The sequence below is a fragment of the Myotis nattereri genome (genome assembly GCF_964212035.1).
Source record: "Myotis nattereri genome assembly, chromosome: 5".
NCBI classification, from domain to species: domain Eukaryota; kingdom Metazoa; phylum Chordata; class Mammalia; order Chiroptera; family Vespertilionidae; genus Myotis; species Myotis nattereri.
The window spans coordinates 58038250-58060507 of record NC_138080.1 but is presented as its reverse complement, the minus strand read 5'-3'; the positions used below and the strand labels follow the sequence as shown (position 1 = coordinate 58060507).

General features: G+C 42.3%; 1 protein-coding gene across 1 annotated transcript; it reads left to right on the top strand.

Annotated features, from left to right (window-relative positions):
* The first annotated feature begins 2517 nt into the window (after nucleotides 1-2517).
* On the top strand, nucleotides 2518-16685 carry LSM6 (LSM6 homolog, U6 small nuclear RNA and mRNA degradation associated). Its single transcript, XM_081093289.1, has 4 exons — nucleotides 2518-2652; nucleotides 10042-10157; nucleotides 13406-13519; nucleotides 16349-16685. The coding sequence occupies exons 2-4, from the start codon at nucleotides 10064-10066 to the stop codon at nucleotides 16381-16383; spliced, it is 243 nt and encodes an 80-aa protein (XP_080949415.1). The 5' UTR covers nucleotides 2518-2652; nucleotides 10042-10063; the 3' UTR covers nucleotides 16384-16685.
* Nucleotides 16686-22258: the final 5573 nt, after the last annotated feature.

Below are 22258 nucleotides of genomic sequence, written 5' to 3'. Positions count from 1 at the left end.
ACAGTAAAAAGATCAGTGGTTGCCAGGGATTCGTGGGGACAGAGGGATGCATAGGCAGAGCACAGAGGAATTTTAGGGCAGTGAAAATACTCTGTATGATACCATCATAATGGGCACATGCAAATATGTTTGTCAAAACCCATAGAATGTACAACACCAAAAGTAAACCCACTCCTGGCCATTGTGGTTCAGAAACCATACCTGAGCATCAACCTATGAGCCAGGAGGTCACGCAGGGTTCAGTTCCGTCAGGGCTCATGTCAGGGTTGCAGGCTTGATCCCGGGTGGGGGGCATGCAAGGGGCAGCTGATCAATGATTGTCTCTCATCATTGATGTTTCTACCTCTCTCTCCCTCTCCTGCCTCTCTGAAATCAATAAAAACATTGGGGGGGGGGAGAGTGAACCCCAATGTAAACTATGGAGTTTAGGTGATAATGATGTGTCAATGTAGGTTTGTCAATTTTAAAAATTAAATTAAACAACTATGTAAGCTAAACTAAATCTTGTCAAATTACTGTTATGATTTATCATATTTATTTTTATGGCCTTAATAAATTAATGTTTATGTCCATGGGTTTGGAGATGAGTTCTTGGTGGACTAGTCTTCAGAAAAATCCTGCTGATTCTTTGCAAAATTAAAGATACTAAAAATACCCTGTGAAATATGGAAAGTTGCTTTGTGAATTGGTAAAAGCCAATCATAAGCTGCTGAAAGAATTCTGGATAAACACATTTAGGTAAACTTGTTGGCTTGTGAAGTAATTCATGGCGCCCACCCCATTTGTCTAGTTGGGCCCTTACAGTCCATGCCCCTTGGAAAGGATTACAGCTGCCTCTGAAGATGAACCATGACCTTAAAACTCCTCATGACCCCCTGCCCACCACACCAGTCTTAATGACTCCATCAGGGCTGTCTGGCAAAGGGAAAGAGGTTATGAATCAAACCTTTTTATTTTAAATAATTGAAACAAGTAGTGGGGAATATGGTACAATTTGATGTCTTTTGTGAAAAAGGTTTTAAGGGACAGGGCTTTATATTCTACTAGAGGCCCCGTGCATGAAATTCGTGCGGGGGGGGGGGGTGTCCCTCAGCCCGGCCTGTACCCTCTCCAACCTGGGAACCCTCTCACAATCCAGGACCGCTGGCTCCTAACTGCTCATCTGCCTGCCGGCCTGATCGCCCCTAACCGCCGCTGCCTCAGCCCCTGCTACCATGGCTTTGTCCGGAAGGACATCTAGTCTAATTAGCATATTACCCTTTTATTAGTATAGATTATGTATGTTCTTTGCAGCTAATTATTTTTTTTTATATATATATTTTATTGATTTTTCACAGAGAGGGAGAGAGATAGAAAGCTAGAAACATCGATGAGAGAGAAACATCGATCAGCTCCCTCCTGCACATCTCCCACTGGGGATGTGCCCGCAACCCAGGTACATGCCCTTGACCGGAATCGAACCCGGGACCTTTCAGTCCGCAGGCCGACGCTCTATCCACTGAGCCAAACCGGTTTCGGCTGCAGCTAATTATTTTAATTAATACTTTATTTAAATTTTGTGTTTACATTATATTTTATATTGCAAGGACTTCAAATACAGTCTTTTAAAAAATCCATAATGCTTGGTCTTTACCCAAAGTGAGTTTTTATAGAAGGATACAAGAAAGTCTGTCTTTTGTAGTAAACCATGCCCAGTTGTTCCCTATCTGTGATATCAATCAAAAGTTCATCTCTTTAGCTTACAAGAGGAGGAATTCATTTTTGTCTTAGAAAAAAATTCTGCCTCTTAGATTCTATAACACTTAGGGTTAAGAATCTGTTTAAAGAAATCACCACTGTTTATGGTGTTACAAATTATGTAGAATTAAAGTATAAGATTTAATGTGATGAGGCCATGTGTGTAGAAAAAGGAATCAAGTCTCGGTTTGACAGTTTCCTTATTTACCTCTTCCTTTCCATTTATAGCAAGAATATTGAGAAGTCAAGCAAAATTCCAAACCAGGTTCCCATAGCAGCACTTAATGTCTGCGCACCATTTCCAATTAGAAATAGTTTGTAATGGAACGCAATTTATTCCATTATAATACAGAGTTACTTTGGTGATTTTAATCCTATTTGTGTCAATTAACGTTGCCACGGAAACAATCTCCTGATAATAATGGCTTCATCGTCACACACTTAAGTCAAAATCCAAAGGTGGACTTAAATATTTGAGGCGCCTTCTTTTATTTATTTGCTTTCAATTATTCGAGGACATTTCTGGGTGTGTATAGTCATTACTTTCGTAGTAATTTCTAGTTGCCTATGACTTCGAGCTACTTCTTACATTTCTGCCTGAAAGATCACTTCCTGTTTTTCTTATCGTTTTTACTTTTTTAAGAGGGGCTTTCTGTTAAAGGAGAGAGCACCAGCGCTTTCCATTTAACCCCGCAGCACAGACTTTGCCTTCAGGCGAATCTGAACTTCAGGATTTGCGCGTTCCCGCCAGGCTGGGCTCTTTCGGCCCCGCGGGCCGCCGTAGCCAGGGGAGCAGTGATTGGCTGAGGCGGGAAAGTGCCGCCGCCTCCGCGGTTTCGCTTTCGATTTCGTCCCGTTGGCGGAGGCTGGACTTGTGGGGCTCCCAGAGCCGGCATTCCGGGTCCCAGCCACGAGGTGAGCCCGCAGACGCACGGGCCACTCCCAGCCCCGGTGTTGCGCCGCCCGGGGCAGGGTGGGGAGCAGCCGCGGAGCCTGCGGGAGGCCGGTCCCGCGAAGGCCGCGCTCGTGGCGCCTGGCGCGGCCGGGAGGTCCGGGGTGGTCGGCGCCGGGATGAGCCGTCCCCGAGAGCCCCTCCCGCGGGGGCGCCTGGACCGCGCGGTAACGAACGGCACCCGCCGGGCTCCCCGGATGTGGCTTCCGAGTGCACCCCAGGCTGTCGCAGGGAACCCCGACTTCAGCCTGGGGATTCGGCGGGAAAGCGGACTCCGGGCACGGCCGCGCCGCGCCGGGGTGTTAGGGCTGCAGGACATTGTCCGCCGAGCCTGTAGCCATCGGGGTGCTTGCACCGGGCCCCCAGGAATTAAGGGCGGGCTGGCCCACCCTCCCAGGCTGGGGACGCCCACCTGCCGTTGTCCGGTGGTCAGCTCTGGCACAGGGCTTTTGTGTGCAGAGGCGCGCGTCCCTGGCCGGGGTTCAGGCTCTGGCTTCCAGCATCGGGGGGTGCAGGTAAGGTGCTCGTGGTTCAGTGTGGTCCCCTTAGAGGTACAGGTTATTGTAGAAAAAAAGAAAGTACTGAAGAGCTCAGTGAGAAAACCATCCTCTGAACCCTCCACTTAGAATTTCTTTCCGTATTTTACTCTTGCTTGTGCTCATTTCCCCTTGAGCTAAGATTACCTATTTGGTCGCTTCACAGTATATTTAGTTTTCCAGTTTTATTTAAAAATTCTTCCTGCCCTGTCTCTCTCATCAATTAAAAAAAAAATCTTCTAAATAACATCTCTAATTTTGTATATTCTTTTGATTGGCTCCCTAACCCATCATTATGTATGTCCCCAAAATTACTCAACTATCCCAACTCTGGGGCATTTAGGATATTTGTGAGTTCTTGCTTCATTTTAGCAATACTCTGATAAACTTTAAAAAAAAACACCTGTATTTTAGATTCTTTACTTGCACTAGATTTTGAGAAGTGAAATTATTGGAATAGGTGCTGCCTTCGACTAAGGTCTTTTTAGGTCTTCACACACATTGCCAAATTGTTTAACAAAATAGTTTAGTCGTTTACATCATTCATGTAGGACTGTGCCTGTTGCACCAAAATTATGATAGCTGATAATACATTTCTAATACACCAACCAGCAAAGGTGAGCCTGTCTTTGGAATTTTGTTGTTTGTTTTTTGTTTGTTTGTTAAATGGTGGTGTCTGGCAAGTCCACTTCCTTAAGTTTTGTGAAGGAATCTTGAGAGGGTGTGTGTGTGTGTGTGTGTGTGTGTGTGTGTGTGTTGTTGGAGTTACTGTGCAGGCTGGCTGCCTGGTCACTTTAGTGCTCTTCTAGCATAACTGCCTTATTTTGCAGATGAGGAGCCTGAGGCCTTGAGAGGTGAAATGATGAGTTACCCGAGGCGCACGGCTAATTAAGTAGCAGAGCTGGCATTAGAACTCAGGTGTCCTGCCTCCCAAGTGAGTACTCTTGATGCTGCCTCAGTGGTCTCACTGAACTGTGGCACACTCGACATTAGAATTTGAAGAGATGTTTACATCCCCGGATTAATCTTTCCTTTTACAATTGTACCAAGTAACAGAGATTTCGATCCTCCGAGGGATTTGTGGCACTGAAAAATGGGAAAGGGTCCATTTTCATGGCCAGGGCTAGAAATCCTTATTTAGAATGACAACCCCTTCAAGATTTGTTGACAGTAGTTGTTTTCAGATTCTCTAACTGCTGGGATAAAGTATTTAATAAGTTACAATTTATACTCTGTCATCCGGTTAGAATTTAGCTGTTTGTTCTCATTTGTTCCACCTCGAAGGTGTTTTTTTTCAAAACTTGATGTGGAGACCAGAGAACAATGCTCTTTTGATTTAGGACTTACAGCAGTTTCTCACCTGAAATTGACGTTTTGGGTCAGTTAATTTTTTGTTATGGAGGGCTTTCTTATCCTTTGTAGACGGGTAAGCGATATCCTTGGCCTCTACCTACTAGATACCAGTAGGTATCTAGTCTCCTCATTCAGGACAATCCAAAATGCCTCCAGACATTTCCAGATGTCTCCAGGTTGGGGGCAAAATCTCTCCTGGTCAGGAACCATTTGCTTATGGGGATTATTTGGGGAACTTTATGTGAATTCCAACGACCCTTGCCTGGACAGCCTGACTTTGGGGAGGCTTCTGGAATCTGCATTTTAGCAAGCATCTCTGTTGATTCAGATGCAGGTGCTTCTTGGACAACAAAGAAACATTTCTCCTTTCTCCATATTTTATTTGGTGGTTACTATGTTATAGCTACTCAGGTGTTATAGCTGCTCATGAATGATACTGTATTAGTCACTATACCCATAGTTGGCGAGGGGAGGGACGGGGGACTTGTCTTAGCACTGCCCTTAAATGCCCCTTCCACAGGCTTGGGCAGTGTGTGTAGGTACCAGAGATCCCCCAGAAGCTTGGAGCCTGCTGTGGGAGACTGGTCCGCTGGAAAGGAGAGCCGTTCTCAGTGTTGGATGTCCTCTCAGACTGATATATTCTGCTAAAGTTTATTTGCTTGGGTTGTAATATTATGTTACATAGCAATATTTTGCTTTTCAAATTTTTTTTCACCCTAAGTTGTAAATATTTTAAGAGTAGGCAAAAATTTCCAGGTGAACATGGCCAAGAAACAAGAATTTACGCGTTTTTTTGCTCAGTGACATGACTCAAAATTACATTAGAGAGATTTCTTTCTGGTCGTTATAGTCCTTTATGGGCTGATTTACAATAATTTAGGCTCCCTCTCACTTTCTCTGGCCATCGCCTGTTTAACAGGAGAACCTTGACATAGTCCAAAGGGCAGTTGTGCCTTTGCAAGGGCTTGGGCTTTGGGATCAAGCCTTGGTTCTGCTTGCCACCTCACCTGGTGACCTTGTGAATTGTTCAGGACTCTAATGCCTGGCACATACCTGGATGAGTAAAATTTGGTTCTTTCCCTCCATTTTTTTTACTAAAGGAAATCTCTGCAGGGCAATTTGCAGATGTTCTCATCTCAGAACTCTCAGAAGCTTCTGCCTTTGAATAGCCATGTGTGAAAATAGGTAATTTAGTTAAAACAAACCGGGGTTGGAGGCATAGAGGGTGATTGTGGTGTTAATTTTTAAGGGAGGAGTTTTATCAAGGTAACCGGGCAGAAAGGAGGCCTTTTTCCTCTTATGTTTCTACTAAAGCCTCAGTGTGTGAAATTGCACGAGACCCAGACCCACCGGACCTGGAGACCCATCAGTGCCCCTCCTAGTGACCGGTTGTTCGGTCGTTACTGCATTACGGCCACTGGCCTTTTATAATATAGATGGTTCAAGCGTCTGTTCTCTTGCTTCATAAATGGTCGGAACTGTTCCTTCTGCCTTACCCAGTTTCAAAGATGAAAACAAAGTTTTCACGTGAGCCAAGTGATGGGAAAAATTGTTGAGACCAGTTTACTCATACAAAATGGATTTATGGGCAAGTTATTAAGTAAAAGGGAGTATCGAGGAAGCCTAATGAAGACAAATGTAAAAATTATGGACTCTAAAGTGATGGATAAAATGTGTTTGAAGCAACATCCTCTTTCCAAATAACTGTTAAAATATTTTTCAAGAGATCTGCCAGAATATAGATGCTCTGGAGAATAAATGGAAAGCTTGGTATTTGTCTCTCCTTTCATGTGGCTTACAGTCTGTTGAGGGAGAAGAGACTTGTATTAAAAAAAAAAAAGAATATAAGACAGTAATTGGTGACAGGTTACATCAAATAGAACCAGATGTGAAACTTGATGCCAGAGCACATCTCCACTCCATCTGAAGTGGACAGTGGTACTCGTGCATGTCTCTGCTTCAACCATCCCGTGTCCCCAGCCACTGACAGTATTTCCCATACCCACCGGTTCATAGGAGTCTCCTAGGCTTGTGCAAACGGATCCCTGGTTCCTACCCTGGTTCTACTGAAGCGGAATCTCCAAGTGATCCAAAGGCTCATGTTTGGGAAACGGCCCTAGAGGCTCAAGGCCAAGCTCTTAGTCATGCTCCCCAGGAATGTGGCCCTGCTGCCTTCGGAGGCTGCAGCTGGCCCTCCTTGCCTGTGTCGATTTTCTCCTCACACTGTCCAAGGCCTTCGCCAAGCTTTTTGTCCTTCCAGCTGGTGGACTCTTTTCCTTCACACTCCGCTCAGGTGTCCCCTCCAGAAGTCCTTCTCTGATCTTTGTGTGTGCTGGTCTCTGCAAAATTCTATCCAACTACATACAACTTTTAAAAATTCTCCTTTTACAAGGGTGTGTGTGTGTGTGTGTGTGTGTGTGTGTGTGTGTGTGTGGTCTGCTTCGGAGTATAAATTCCAAGGGTCCAAGGTCATATCTTGTTGGTGTTGCATCCCTACCCAGCCTATGTGCCTGCCACTAAGGTGCTGGTGAAAGTTTGAAGTGTTGAATGCCTTCAGACAGAAATCGGTGTTAAATGGAGTAAAGATGAGGCTTACTAGTAATGGCAGAGGTATGATCTTTGATAAGCTTACAAGAATATAGCTGTACATTTATTTATTTACTCATTTTAGTTTTTGTAAATCCTCACCCGAGGATATTTTTCCCATTGATGTTTTAGAAGGAATGGAAGGGAGCGGGAGAAGCAGGGAGAGAGAAACTCTATATAAGAGAAACAGTGATAGGTTCCCTCCCACATGGCTCCGACTGCGCCTACAACTGAGGTATGTGCCCTTGACCAGAATTGAACCCAGGACCCTTCAGTCCACAGCTTGATCTGAGCCAAACCGGCTCGGGCTATAGCTGAGCTTTTTTTTTAAAGGTGAGGGGAGAGAATATTAATAAGATTTTTAAAATAATAACACTATCAGTTAAATAACTAATAGTCTGGGATGAACAAAATGAACTAACAAGCAAAATAGAGGCAGTCTCATAGAGCAGGCTAACAGCTATCGAGGGGGTGGTGTTGGGTGTGGGAGATGGAGGGGATAGAGTTAAAAAGAAAAAACTCATGGACACAGACAACAGTGTGGTGCTTGTGTGGGGGGAGAAGGAGGAGGTGTGAGAGGGTATGGGGGTAAATGGTGATGGACTTGGGATGGTGAACACACAGTACAGTACAGGTGATGCATTGTAGAATTGTGCACCTGAAACCAGTATAATTTTGTTAACCAGTGTCACCTCAATAAATTCAACAAAAAGAAAAAATGCAAAAAAACTCAAAAACGAACAAAAAACCGGGACACCATCAGTTAAACAACTAATAGTCTAGGTTCGTATTCTTTTTTCTGTTGTTAACTGAACAAGGCAGTTAATACTATCCCTGTGAACTAGATTTCCACTTCATGATGCATCTTACTAGTTTTTTAACACAAAATAGCTAGTTTGATCTCATCTTATATATGAAGAAACTGGCATAATGGGATTTAGCATCTGATAGGAAATGAACTTAAGACTCATGAGTTGAGTCAATATCAGGCCCTCAGGGTTAATAGTCTCTGGATCTATTCATCCACAAAACGGCACATGTTCAGCACATAAATAAGGCAGTTTATAAATGAATGGGAAGATTTGTTTTTACTGAACCCATTAAAGGTATATAATCTGTTACAGTATTTACTTTGTTTTTTATTTTCCTTGTGTTCAAAACTGCATAACATTGTTGTGTGGTCTGAGTCCTGAATGAATAGTGGTTGTCCAGAATAGTAGTTGTGATTTTAGTTCTGTTGAGACTGTGTAGCAAAAAAAATACACTGACAGTTCAGTGGAAAAGTTAAATTAAAATTTGCTGAGCAAAATAATCAGTTGATCACATTAAGATTTTTTTCAGGCCTTGGGGAGATGCAGTGGATGAGGAGGTCCCAAATTCAAGAGTAGTTTAGTAGTTTTTAAAACTTGTATTTTCTGTTATTTAACTTGGGATGTTGACTTCTCTTGGAAAAGAAAATTATTTAACTTAAATTATGAGAACCTTTGAATAGACTTTAAAATATGGCTGATTTGAGCTTGAATGTTGGTTTCACCACATTTGGGAGCAAATTATTTCATCTTTCTGTGTGCCTTTATTTTCATTACCAAAATGGGGATATTAAGACCTTCCCAGGGTTCTTGTAAAGATTAAATTTGGTAGCGTATATAAGGATCTTAGCAGAGTGCTCTGCATAAATAACACAAGCATTCAATGAATGGGTATACTGATTTGTGTATGAGGCAGTAGTACAAGTGGTTGAGAACAGGGCCCTTCTACGATGAGGCTATGTCAGAGGGTCGATGTGAGGACTGATGAGATAATGTATGGAAAGCACATCACTTAGTTTCCGGCTCCTAGTAGGTCCTGAAACATGTTAGCTGTTGTGTGGTTGTAGAATAATGTGTGCCGGGGTCCAACCCCAGCAGGTCCAGGGGTCCCCAAAGGTGTAGACGGAGTCGGCAAAGAAGGAAGGACACGGAGACAGTGTTCAGTTGATCGGCAGCCTAGCCAGGATCTCCAGCCAAGTTCTGGTCTGGATCTCCAGAGAGGTTCTGCTTCGGATCTCCAGCGAAGTTCTGGTTAGGATCTCCAGCCAGGTTCTGTGTCCAGTGTCTTGCTAGGTCCTCCAGCCAGGTTCTCCAGCCAGGTTCTGTAGCCATGTTCCCTCGCTAGGTTTTCCAGCCAGGTTCTGTCCAGGTTCTCCAGCCAGGTTCTGTCACCAGGTTCTAGTCAGGTTCTCTTCCCAATTTCTGTAGTCAGGTTCGGTCCAGGATCTTTTGCCATGTTCTCTCGCTAGGTTCTGTTGCCAGTTTCTGTCCAGGATCTTTTGCCATGTTCTCTCCAGCGAAGTTCTTCTGTCTCTAGGTTCTGTGTAGGTTCTGTCTTCTTAGTTCTGTGTGAGGTTCTGTCTCTCTTAGTTCTGTCTTCTAAGTTCTGTGTTCTTACATCTGTATTTATACCAGTTGATTCCAATCCTATCAATCTCTATTCCAAAGGTTAGGGCGTTTCTTATCTCCATTCCAGGGAGTAAAGATTATGTAGCTTAAGCATGATTGTTCATAGTTAAAGTGATTAATTACCCGCCTGGCACTTAGTTAAGAGGTTTTATTCCCTCCCTAACTTCAGGGGAAAATCCCTACCTGGGGAAACAACCTTTCTCAGAGACCTTGGTTAAAACACATAGTGCCAAGAAGGTGAGCAAACATATTAAGAACAGTATGCCGTATATGCCAGGTCCCTTGAAACAGCAAGCATGGACCGGCTCCCGGCAAATGTGGAGTCTTCACATGTGCTCCATTGATGCTTGGTGTCCTATAAATATGTTAAGGCCTTCAGGCTTTTTTTTTTTTGGTTCAGTAATTAACTTTTGTCCTTGCCTTTATTGCCCCTTTTCAGATTTCTGATCAGGATTGTTACAATGAGTCTACGGAAGCAAACTCCCAGCGACTTCTTAAAGCAAATCATTGGACGACCAGTGGTGGTAAAACTAAATTCTGGAGTGGATTATCGAGGTAATATTTTTCTGCTTCATCCTCATTGGTGTAATTAAATAAGTAAATATGACTAACTGATTTTTAGCAACTTTTTAAACATACCCAGTGAATCTCAAAAATCATTGGTTGTCAACAGTTTTTATGCCCACCTCTTTTCTTCCCCTGGATTGATCCCCTTTAGAGACACAACTGACACCAGAGTGTGTGCTTCTGACTTCCGGTGTGGTTTGTGGCTCCTGTCTCCTGTCTCTGCTTTGAGAGCCTGTGTGCCTCAGTTCCCTGGTACCCTGGTGGCAGCCAAGGATTCCCAGTCGCCTCAGGCGTGAATAGCTGGCTGGATACTGAAGAACCCTTGGCACAATAGCGTTTGTTTTGCAGAAGTATTGGAGGTTGGCAGCAGCTATTTAGACAGTGTCATTTTACAGCATAAACTTCCCACTCGCATAATGTGCGGGTTGTCCAAAAACACCTTTCTGTTCTTTTAGAGAATGCTCTTTTTAAGGCTGCGACACTACTAAAATTAATTGCGTGGGTATCAAATTCAATTTTTTTTTAAGTTACTAAATTTCTAGTCTTCCAAAATTAAGAAATGTTAAATTACCTGGACTAGTTTACAGGTACTGAAAACTCATTCGTTAGCAGAGTGTTATGGCCTTTCCTTAGTCTCCTTTTTGAATAATTTTTCATCTCTCTTCTGAATAATGATTGTAATCTCTTGAACTTTTTTCACACATGCAAACTTAATTTTATTGAGAGCTTACTGTGGGTCCAGTGAGTGCTCAACACTTTAATTTTCATTTTATCTTCATATAAGTCCTTTGAGATCTCCGTTGATTATCCCCACCTGGTAAGAGAGGAACTAGGACTCAGACTCATGCATGACACAAACACCTTGCTGTTTATATACTGCTTTGGTTTCTTGATATTAATAACATCTCCAATTTAATAAGATTTTTTAGTGAAACCAGTGGATTATACTAAATAGTGAGATACTATAAAGTCTCTCTGTACTGCTTCTCATCCTGAACTTTTGATGAACCTAAAAGAATATGTAATAAACTTCTAGAGATTTGAGTATGTTCAGCAGGTGATTAGAGTGAACACTGTGTTCAATATCTTCTCAGTACCCACTTCATTGAGGAGATCAACCAGCTGGACCTTTTTGTCTCTGCTCTTTAGGGAAAATTTACCTATTTATAAATGTAATATATGTGGGACTTTTTGTTTTGTTATAAATTTCAAAGCAAATACTAGAGAAAAGTATACTCCAGAAGAAAGCCAATTCTCCCAAAATTCTACTACCCAGAGACAGTCAGCCTTAACCAACTGGATCTGTCTCCATATAAGCATAATTTTACATCAGTGGGATCAGCTATACATGCACCCTGATTTTTCTTTAATAGTAAAAAATATGTTCAGTTATTTGACAATATAAAGTGTTTAATGACTCCATGGGGTTACCTTGTGTGGATGTACCGTAATTTTGTGTTAATTTTTAACCAATTCCCTATGAATGCGCATTTAAGGGTTTACCAGTTTTGTTGTTATAAACATATTTGCTCCTTTGACATATCTTGAGCATCTGTCCAACTATTTCTTTAGAATCAATTCCCTAGGCTAAGATTTCTGAGTCGAAGAGCATTGGAGCAGAGGGTTCATTCTTCTTTAGGCTCTCACCTACCCTTGTATTAGCTTTGTTTTCAACTTTTTCATCCTAATTGGCAACAAGTAATACCTCATTTTATTTATATTTCTCTGTTTACTAGTGAGGCTAAATAACCTTTCACATGGGTGGTAGTCATAACTTTTCTCTTTCTGAATGTCTGGCTCATGGCTTCTATACTATTAAAGCAAAGTGGTGTACACTGTTGGGAGTATTACTACACAGAGCTCTCATTTTGTGGTTAAATACTACTAAAAACCAGCTCTTTGTAGCAGTTTCTCTTTAAGCTTAACGAAAACTTTATTTTCTATTATTTATAGTAGTTTATCCCTTAGAGTAAGGAAGGTGTTACAATTATAACCTGGCACCTTTTTCTTTTTTTAAAAAAAAGACACAACCTTTCCTTTGAGAATAGCTATTTTTATTAGAAGTGAACATTTAATTTTGAAATGCTCTTGATGCATTTTCAAACAGATTTGCAGACCAGGTCTCAGAAGTTTCTTGCTCTTTTACAATTGTGGTTTAATTGTAAAATTAATACAGCAGGAAATAAACTGTAGAGTTGTATCATAAACTTTTTGATAGGAGGTAATTGTTAATGTTTAGAATCCATTGTGATTCTCTGAAAGCTTCCAGTTTTTAGCAGAATTCTGTTAGGTGAATGTTTTGTGCTCTCGTTACACATACAATTTTGAAAAGAAACTTTTGTTTAGAGGAGAATGGGGCCGGAGGCAGGGAGTGAGGAGCATACTAACGAAATTGAGACTAAATGAAGTTGTCAACTTGGTTAATTGAATCTAATCTGTAGTATTTGCTTTCACTTAAATTATTTTTCTAGAAAATACCTCTTTAAGTTAGAGACTCAGTTTTGAAAACTATTCACCCAGTTTCCTTAAGTTCCCTAGAATGTTTGTGGCCATTTTTCTGTATTAGTCGGATTTGAAATGTTATAACTGTAACAAACAGAAAGGGATGTGTTATAATGCAATATGTTGCCTTGTATTCTCAAGCTGCTCTTCACTGTGAGTCACAGCTTTAAGTTGTTCCTTCAGGAGCACCTGCTGTCTCCTCCTCTATTATTTTAACAGATTGTGGAGACTTCCTCTTAACCTTGGAGCACATTCATTTGCTGCAGTAGTTGTGAAAGAATGAAATAAATCTGCCAGACCCGTATTTCACTTAGTGGCTAAAGTAAGAAATGCCCCTGGAAGGGAGGAGTCTTGGCTAATGGTCATTTGCTCCTGCATAATTGCCTACTCCTTTTTTTAATTTTCAAAGAATGGTGTTATATTTGGCATATTCTTATTATGTTACTTTTTTGAAGGCTTTACAAGTTACTCTTATCACACATACCATGAAAAAAGTAACAGTTCATTGTTTTTCCTACTTTCATGCCGTATGCTTCTTAGCTTTTATTCAGATGGACATTAAATAAAGGCCTTTTTCTATGCGTCCATCTATTCAGTGTTGTTTACAGTATGAATTTTTATATTAAGCATGTAAGAGCTAATGAATGGGAAGATGGTCAGCTCTAAGGTATATCCTGTAATTTTCAACTCTTCCTTGCTTTGTATATCTTCTCTTTGACTCAATCTGTCTGCAGGGGTCCTGGCTTGTCTGGATGGCTACATGAATATAGCCTTGGAGCAGACAGAAGAATATGTAAATGGACAGCTGAAGAATAAGTATGGGGATGCATTTATCCGAGGAAACAACGGTAATATTCCTTCGCTCTGTAGTGTAGTTGTACAACATCTGAACTAAGCCTTTGTGTTTATAGTTGGGATCACCAACAGGTTTTCTAGATAACTTAAAAGTTCAGTTTTAGTTTTACTTTGTTTACTTTTAAATTCTTATATTTCAAATCTTCAGTGTGACCAGTTTATTTTTAGTAGCTTCATGGATTTGGGGACTGAAAAATCTCCCCTGCCCTTACTGAGGGGCATTGGTATACTGACCTGAACTCTTTCTGTTGAATACAGTTTATTCTATTCCCCCAACACTGCCTCTCACACTGGAATCTGGGGCTGTAAGAATGGCCAGTGTTTCCCTGCTATCTTTGGTTTGCATCATTTGGCAGTTAGCTTGTCCTATTTGTCCTTTGTGAATCATTTAAATGCTCTCTGTGGAGATTGTATCTTTTAATTTGACAAAAATGACAAAACAGGAAATATGGTTCTAAAATTACTCAGCTTTTTAACATCTAATATATGGCTGTGATTATTATGTTTACTTTTAAGTACCTCATTTAAAAACACATTATCACTAAAGTAATATATGAATTTTTAGGGAGAAGGAGAAGACTTCAAAACGATGGTAGTTATCCCTTGACCCCTCCCCACTTTTTGTTCCCATTCCCCAAATGGAGCTCTGGGAGCCTGAGTTTGGGCTTTTTATTGGTGTGCGTTCTTTACTTCTGAGTAACTCCCTCAGCCCCTTTGCTGTGAACTCAGCGCTCTGACTTAGTGTGGATATTCTTTCTCCTGGTCGTACAATGCCATATTTTCCCATATCTTCATATATAATATGCTTTTTAGTTCTGACATGTAGAATTTCTCTTCTCATTTTTCATACTGTTCTTATTTGATCTCTTACATTTACTAAGAAATGTTAGGATTTTTCAACATTTCAAGACAACTGATAGCAGTCAGTTGCAGGTTCTGTAAGTGATAGGATGGATCCTGTCACATGCATATACAACATGTAAACCATGTCCAATTTCCCAGGATGTTTTTACTGTCATTTTGATGCTTCTCTTCATATATCTTTTCCATGATGTAATAATTAATAATCAGTGGTAGTTATTTTTAGAGTCCCACATTCACATCCTAGACTTTTTTTTTATTATCTAAAGTTTTACATATGTCTCCTTTTTTCCCAATTAACACCACCCTCCCCCCCTCACAAACACACACACACACACACACACACACACACACATCCTAGACTCTAAAGAGGATCTCGGCTTACTTGATTAATCTGTGCTACTAGAGGCCCAGTGCATGAAATTCATGCACTTGGGGGTGGGGGTGGTGTCCTTCAGCCCAGTCTGCACCTTCTCGCAGTCCAGGAGCCCTTGGGGGATGTCTGACTGATCGGGAGCGGGCCTAAGCCATCAGTCGGACATCCTTAGGGCTGCTGCAGAGGCGGGAGAGGCTTCTGCCACCACCACTGCACTCACCAGCTGTGAGCCCCATTTCTCACTGAGCCGCACTCCCCCTGTGGGAGCACACTGACCACCACGGGGCAGCTCCTGTGTTGAGCAGGATTGGGCCAAAACCGGCTCTCCAATATCCCCAAGGGGTCCCAGATTGCGAGACGGCCCAGGCCAGGTGGAGGAACCCCACCAGTGTACAATTGGGGTCAAGGAGGGATGTGGGAGGTTGGCCAGCTGAGGAGGAACCACAGGTAGGGCTCCAGGGCATGTCCAGACCGTCTAGCTCGGCGGACCCCAGCAGCAAGCTAACCTACCCGTTGGAGCGTCTGCCCCCTGGTGGTCAGTGCACTTCATAGTGAGTGGTTGAGTGGCCTTAACATATCATTAGCATATTATGCTTTGATTGGTTGAATGGACGACTGGACACTTAGAATATTATGCTTTTGTTATATAGGATGATCTTTGATCAAGATATCTCTAAATTTCCCTGTGAACAAATCCGTCAGAATCTGAGTAGGTGGGGATGTGAGGGAGGTACACCTTTGGTGACCCAGGCATAGCATTTTGTCTTATATCCTGTCTTATTCTTATGGACCACCTCTCCTGAAGAGTTCAGTGTGGGTGGTCACAGGAAGCCTAGCAAAGCAGCACTTTGGCAACACCAGGGAACTCAGAAAAAGGACTTTTTTTAAAAAAAAATAACAAAACTCCTCAGATCTTGTTTATCCTGTCGCAATTATAAAATTAGACAGCAAATTTAGAGTTTCTGTTGGGGAAATGGGTGAAAATATGTTCTTTATTCGTAATCTGAATCTAGCCTCGTAAAATTTATTGATTTACTTTACTTCAAGCATAATTAATGTACCTATAATCATAAAACATTTTTGTATTCTGGTAACTTTCACATTCATTTTGTTTTATCCTCCTGGTCACAAAAGTAAGTCAGCTAAGACTAGAACACAGTCCTGTATAACATCAAACCAAATCTAGATTCATAAAATTAGTCTACAGTAGTTCTAGAGTTTATTGTGTAGTATGGAAATTTCCTTTCGATTTGCAGAGGTGTCAGGCCAAAATCTGTTGCTTTTAAAACTTATTGTTATGCCCTAACCATTTTGGCTCTGGATAGAGTGTCAGCCTGCGGACTGAAGGGTCCCAGGTTCGATTCCACTCAAGGGCATGTACCTTGGTTGCGGGCATATCCCCAATGGGGGGTGTGCAGGAGGCAGCTGATCGATGTTTCTCTCTCATCGATGTTTTCTAACTCTCTATCCCTCTCTCTTCCTCTCTATAAAAATCAAAAAAATATATTTTTTTTAAAAAAAACTTACTGTTATGATGCTTAAGGACAGTTCTTCAATGTCTGTATGTTTTGTTTTGTTTTTTCAGTGTTATACATAAGCACACAGAAGAGAAGGATGTGAAGGCATCAAGCTTACAGCACTCTTCAGACCTGGATATATTTTTTTATGAGATCTTTTTGGTTCTTTTATATAATTTGTCATATTTCATAATAATTGGTGATTTTTCAGTTATTAAGTAGAAACAGTAATAATTGGTGATTTTTCACTGACATGTGAGTAAGATAAATGTATAAAGTTGTGGATTTAATTGTAAAGAATTCTTTCATATTTAAGTTTCAGTCATTTTTTTTTTTTTAACCTCTGTGTCTGCGGGATGCAAAAAGAATAAAAAAAAGAAAAAGAGAGATCTTTGTTTCTCCCTACATGACTTTTAAGTCATTTGGTTTGATTGTTTTACTTACTTAACTGACTAAAATGATGCACAGGATGATAATTCAAACATCTTAGAGTTGTCGCCTTTATTCCTTCCCCTTCTATTTCCCACACAAAATGCTTGAGTGAAAATATTCTACAAAGCCATCCAGTTTCAGTCTGAGGGTCCATGAGGTCAGAAGCTCAACCTCTGATACAGTCACCTGATAGAAAATAGCATCAGGGACCTAGGAGTGGCTCTTCCACAGAAGGGAGTGGGAATCCGACTTGATTTGGGGGAGAAATTTGAAAGGTTCCCAGTATGCTTGTTGGGTGAAAACGTTCCATTTAAGCCAAGTCTGCCCACAGTCATATCTCCCCGTATGCTGTTCGACCTGTTGGATTCCCTTGCTCCCTTTCTGAAGCATTGGCATCAATGCCACTCATTTTGTGAACACATCAGGGGAGGGGCTGGCCCTGCTCATCTGTCTGGTGGTCATTTAGATTAAAGCACAGCTTAGGGTTTGTAAACATAGTCAGGTTTCAGTTGCTCAGCTGACTGGGGAGAATCTCCTCACTCCTGATCAGGAAGGGGCGTCCGGAAGCCTTCCTCAAGTGGCAGCTGTGTGCAGTGGCCGCTGTCCAGGAGCCAAGCACCAGCGTGCACAGTGCTGGCACAAGGCGGCCCCTCTGCAGTACGTGACCCCTCTGAGGGGGGTTCACAAGTTATTAATGAGATGTCCACAACCCCGCTTTATTCTCTGAACAGTTTATGCTGTCTCGGGACAACCCTGTGGTTGAATGAACACCAGACAATTGTGTGAATGTTGTATTGGCCTTCCTCCTCCCACCCTCCCCAGTCTAAACAATTGCTTGCTTGAAGGATTGGGGGGCCGGATCAGGAAGCAGGGGAAAGGGGCGGTGATGGTTCTGGAGAGAGATGTGTGGCACTTTGTCTTGTTTCGTTTTAAAGATCGTCGAGTAAGTGGAAACAATTATTTTTTAATAACTTGAGAAAGGTGACCAGAAACATTTGCAAGGTTTAACTGTGTGTACGCCAAAAATACACTACGCTGTGCTTCAATAATTTAACACTGCTTGACAGGGGCTTGAAAAGGAACCAGTCTGTAAGTACAAATCACCAATTTGCTCTTTTACAAACGACTTCTTTTAGGGAGAAAATGGATGTCCCTTCAAGTGGAGCATGCATGTTCCCATTTGTTTCCTAGGATCTGCGGGGCTGCCAGGTTCCCGGGCCCTTCATTCACTTACACCAGCTGCCTCTGAAAGCAATTCCGTTGTTATCTCCCAGCAATCTGTACGTCCTATTTGTGCTACCTTCCCGCCCGGCCTCCTTTTCGCTGTATGTCTTTATTTCCCCCTTGCCATCTCTCTGTTTTAATAGCTCTACAGTGGGAAGTGTTTTCAACCATGGAACTACTTCTAATCAAGATCGACTTTGGGAAATGCTACCGTTTTTATGGTAATAACGGGCCGCATTATGCACTGTACCCAACGCAAGCTGTCCCCTGTGTATGCCTTCACATAGCACCGCGAGAAAAGTGTAACTGCTGAAATTACTCTTTTCTTACCTGTAGTCTCCTAGAGGTCAGTGAATGCGTTCCAGTTGCATCGCAGCAAAGGCATTTGTTCTAAGTTGAATAATTTTTCACTTGAGCAAACATATATTCTCTGCCCCCAAACCCTGGCTGCTATGCTCTTTTTCTTTGTTCTGCAACAAAATGGAATGTTGAGTGAGAAGCAGAAATTGTGCTTAATTTTTTAGACTATTTGACTTCATGTTCTGTTTTGGTCTTCTGAGCTGTTCTTTGGCTAATCTTCCAACAAGTCGAATTGATTCTGACTTCAAAACTGTTTATCCCAAAACAGAGCTGTTGACAAGTACAAATACAGATGGCAGACATGTGGTATGATTTTCCTGTTCTCATCTCAGCATCCAGCAAGGGAATGTGACTGAGAGATGGCTTACAGCTTAAGCTTTTTTATTCAGGGCAATGTGGAGTGTGCTTAATTATGTGACAAATAGTCACAAGTGACTAAGGGATTTCCTCAAGGTCTGAAGTCTCGGCAGCACTGACTTGCTGTGTATGGTTTATCGCCCGCGAGGCTATAATAACCTGTAAGAAGAGGAGCAACGTCTGAGGGGAAACTGCCTGAGAATTGCCCTGACACCAGCGACCTCGGGACAGCATTCCAGGCCGGAGGGCCGGTCTGTTCCCTGAGTGTGGAGGACACCTTTGTCCTCAGAGCACATGATCCTCAAGGATTCGCTAGCTCCTCTATTGAGGTAAATCCCAGCCCATTCTGTGGCCAGGACTATTCTTTACAGCCAAACTGCATAACCATTCTTCTCTTCACAAAAAGACATTGTTGCCAAAAGGAAGACAAAGTTTTGTCTCCGGTGACCTTGTTTCTAGAGGTCCTGTACTCGCCAGCATGGCTCTGAGCACCTTTACTAAGACTGACCCGATCGCTGTTGAGCTGGACTCCACTCGACGAGTTGCAGGGTTAGTCCTGGCCTCTCTGGGGTCTGAATGTCCAGCAACTACTTTCGTTCCAATAGCTGCTGCCTGTTTGTACCAATGCACAGCCATGCAGCGCTGAGTGTCTATGTTAACTGGCCAGCTTTGACTCACCAGTTGGGAGTTCAGTTTGCCAAAGTGGGGCCAAGACTGCAGATGTGGACAGGCAAGAAAGGGGACAGGAGAGTGGAGGTGACACTAACTGATGTCCGCCCTGCTGCTCTGTTCGTCTGCTTCCCTTGTCTGGGGGATGGCGGGTTTGAGAAAGTGGTAACAGAAGTCAGTTTAGCACTTACTGAATGACAACTGTAGGCAGGGCACTGCGAGGCCTAGTGGGGCATTGAAGTAAATGCTACCTGGTTCATTCCCTCCATACTGAGTTTGTCGATTTGGGTATTTGTGGGAAAAAGTGGTGCTATCCATTCTTTTTTTCTAAGTGGGCCAAAATTTTGAGAATTCATTTTAAAATCAGAACACTTTAGATGGATCTGATAATCTCAACCATATGTTCATGTCTTGAGGTTCCAGATAACCTCAGGACTAGATAATTTTGAAAATGATTGTCTCCATCTGCTTATCTCATTTCCCCACAGGCCCATGTGGTTCAACCTCCATCTTGATACTTATTTTTCCATCTAGCAAAAGCCACATTTTCTGTTTTGTTTCATCTGCCTTATTGAAAGATTTTCTTTTCTTAGTAGTAATTTGGGACTTGTAGCAGCTAGAAGGTGGACACATTCTAGGATCTCCATAAAAGTATAAAACATTTGACAGTTGGTTAGACTAGTTCTCGAGGTCTTGTTTACAAAATGTTCATATCCATATGGGCTCCATTTATTCCAAGTTTTATAATGGAATTGATGCTGGTGGGTTTGGCAAAATGTTGTAACAATAGTGTGGACTAAAGGGGAGCCAGTTAGTGAAAAGTTTACATACAATCATTTTAGAAAAACTCATGCCATCATGGGAATGCACACAGTATTCCAAATCACTATTCATTGTCCATATCAAATAGTCCTACTGAAATTGCAACAATGAAAAAATCAAAAATTTGTAATCGGCATGTTGAGCGGTGTATCATAAACAACCCCAAATCGCAGTTTTTTTGAAATGGCAAACGATTCTCTTTAGTGCTCTACCCTGGGTCCCAGGCTGAGGGAGGCAGCACCGTAAGTTTCTACTATATCAGCATGACTCAAAGCTTGGTGCCACAGGGGAGAGACTAACGAATCATGCCCTGGCCTTGGCCAATGTTTCTCAGTGGTTAGAGTGTCAGCCCACACACCAAAGAGTCACAGGTTCAATTCCCGGTCAAGGGTATGTATGGGAATTGCAGGTTCCATCCCTGGCCCCCAGCCCCTGTCTGGGCACTTTTGGGGAGGCAACTAATCCATCTCTCTTCCTCCTCCCTCCCTCCCTCACTCCCACTTTCTCTAAAAATTCAATGGAAAAAATACCTTAGGGTGAGGATTACCAAAATATACTTTCTTAAAATCATGTCCTGGCTCTTCAATGCTTTTGCTTAGAAGTGGTACCGGTCACTCACTCCATTTTATTAGCCAAAGCAAGTCACATGACCATGGTTTACTTTTAAGTTTTCAGGAGCATGTAATCCTTTCATGGATGCAGACGGAGAGAAAACCAGAAATATTTGTGAACAATGGTAATAACTACCCCAGTATAGGTATTAAGGTTCACAAAAGAAACAGAACCAATAGGGTGTGTGTGTCTGTGTATGGAGAGAGGAAGAGAGATTTATTTAAGGAATTGGCTCACACAAGTCCAAAATACAGTGGTGGCTGGTAGGTTGGAGACCTGGGGAAGGGATGCAGTTCAAGTCCAAAGGCAGTCTGCCGGCAGAATCTCCCCTTTTTTTTCTATTAAGGCCTTCGACTGATTGGATTTAGCCCACCCACATTATGGAGGGCAATCTGCTTTACTCAAATTCTGCCAACTTATGTGTTAATCTCATCTAAAAATATCTTACAGAAACACATAGGATATTTGACCAAATATCTGTGCACTGTGGCCTAGCCTGTTTTTCTCCCAGTGGTCCATAAAGATAATGAGGCCCAGCTGGTGTGGCTGTGGTTGAGCGTTGATGTATGAACACTTGTGGTTTGATTCCCAGCTGGGGCACATGCCCAGGTTGCAGGCTCAATCCCCCATGTGGGGCGTGCAGGAGGCAGCTGATCAATGATTCTTGTTCATCATTGATGTTTCTAACCCTCACACTAAACCCAGTCAAGGAGAAGGAGAATGTTGGGAAAGCTCTTGGAAGTGAAATTCTGTTCGGCTTGCTGTCACCTAGTCCCTTCTAGCTTTCCTTAATCTTTTAGCTCAAATGTGTTTTGTGAAAAGTCCAGATTCCCAAGGCAGCCTGATTGGTTGCTGTCCTATCAATGGATTGAGGGCTTGGGAAAACTGCCACCTGTAACCAATCAATCCTGGTGAGAAGGGGAGGTTGTGGCATGGTGTGTGGGGACTCTTCCCAGGGCTGAGAAGAGGGCAGATGAGCTCTGGAGAAGTGTGCTTGGGCCTCAATATGCGTAAGAACCATAGGGGAGAAAGGCTGGCTGTTAAAATGCCGAAATCAGCTCAGTGGATACTCAGTGGGGCCTGAGGGTCTGCCCTCCTCATGAGCTCCGGGCGATGGGGATGCTGCTGGCCCAGGGACCACACTTCGAACCCGTCAGACTCTACAGGGGTTGCAGTCAGGGCACGGACTACAATGTACTCAACACATCCCTCTTTTCCTAGAATGTTCTTCTTTCTTCATTTACAAGAAAAACTCACTCGCTATTTAAGATGCAGTTCAGACGTAACCTATGTGAAACTTTGTGGGGCTCTCATAGAGTTCATCTCAACTAACACCTTTAAAAAAAATCCCTTTTCCCTAATAGTTACTTGTGTCTGTCACCTTCATTTTTTTTGTTCTACTTTTTTATTTATACACAGTTTTTATTTATATGAGGGTTTGGGGCACAGTCTATGAATTTTAACAAGTGCATGCAGTTATGTGAGCACCACATGCCTTTCAG

Bases quoted from the DNA above. Each gene is read 5' to 3' on its own strand.
- LSM6 (XM_081093289.1), top strand. From the start codon at position 10,064: ATGAGTCTACGGAAGCAAACTCCCAGCGACTTCTTAAAGCAAATCATT. The intron at 10,158-13,405 runs GTAATATTTTTC...ATCTGTCTGCAG, and splicing joins TTCTGGAGTGGATTATCGAG to GGGTCCTGGCTTGTCTGGAT. The intron at 13,520-16,348 runs GTAATATTCCTT...TTGTTTTTTCAG, and splicing joins ATTTATCCGAGGAAACAACG to TGTTATACATAAGCACACAG.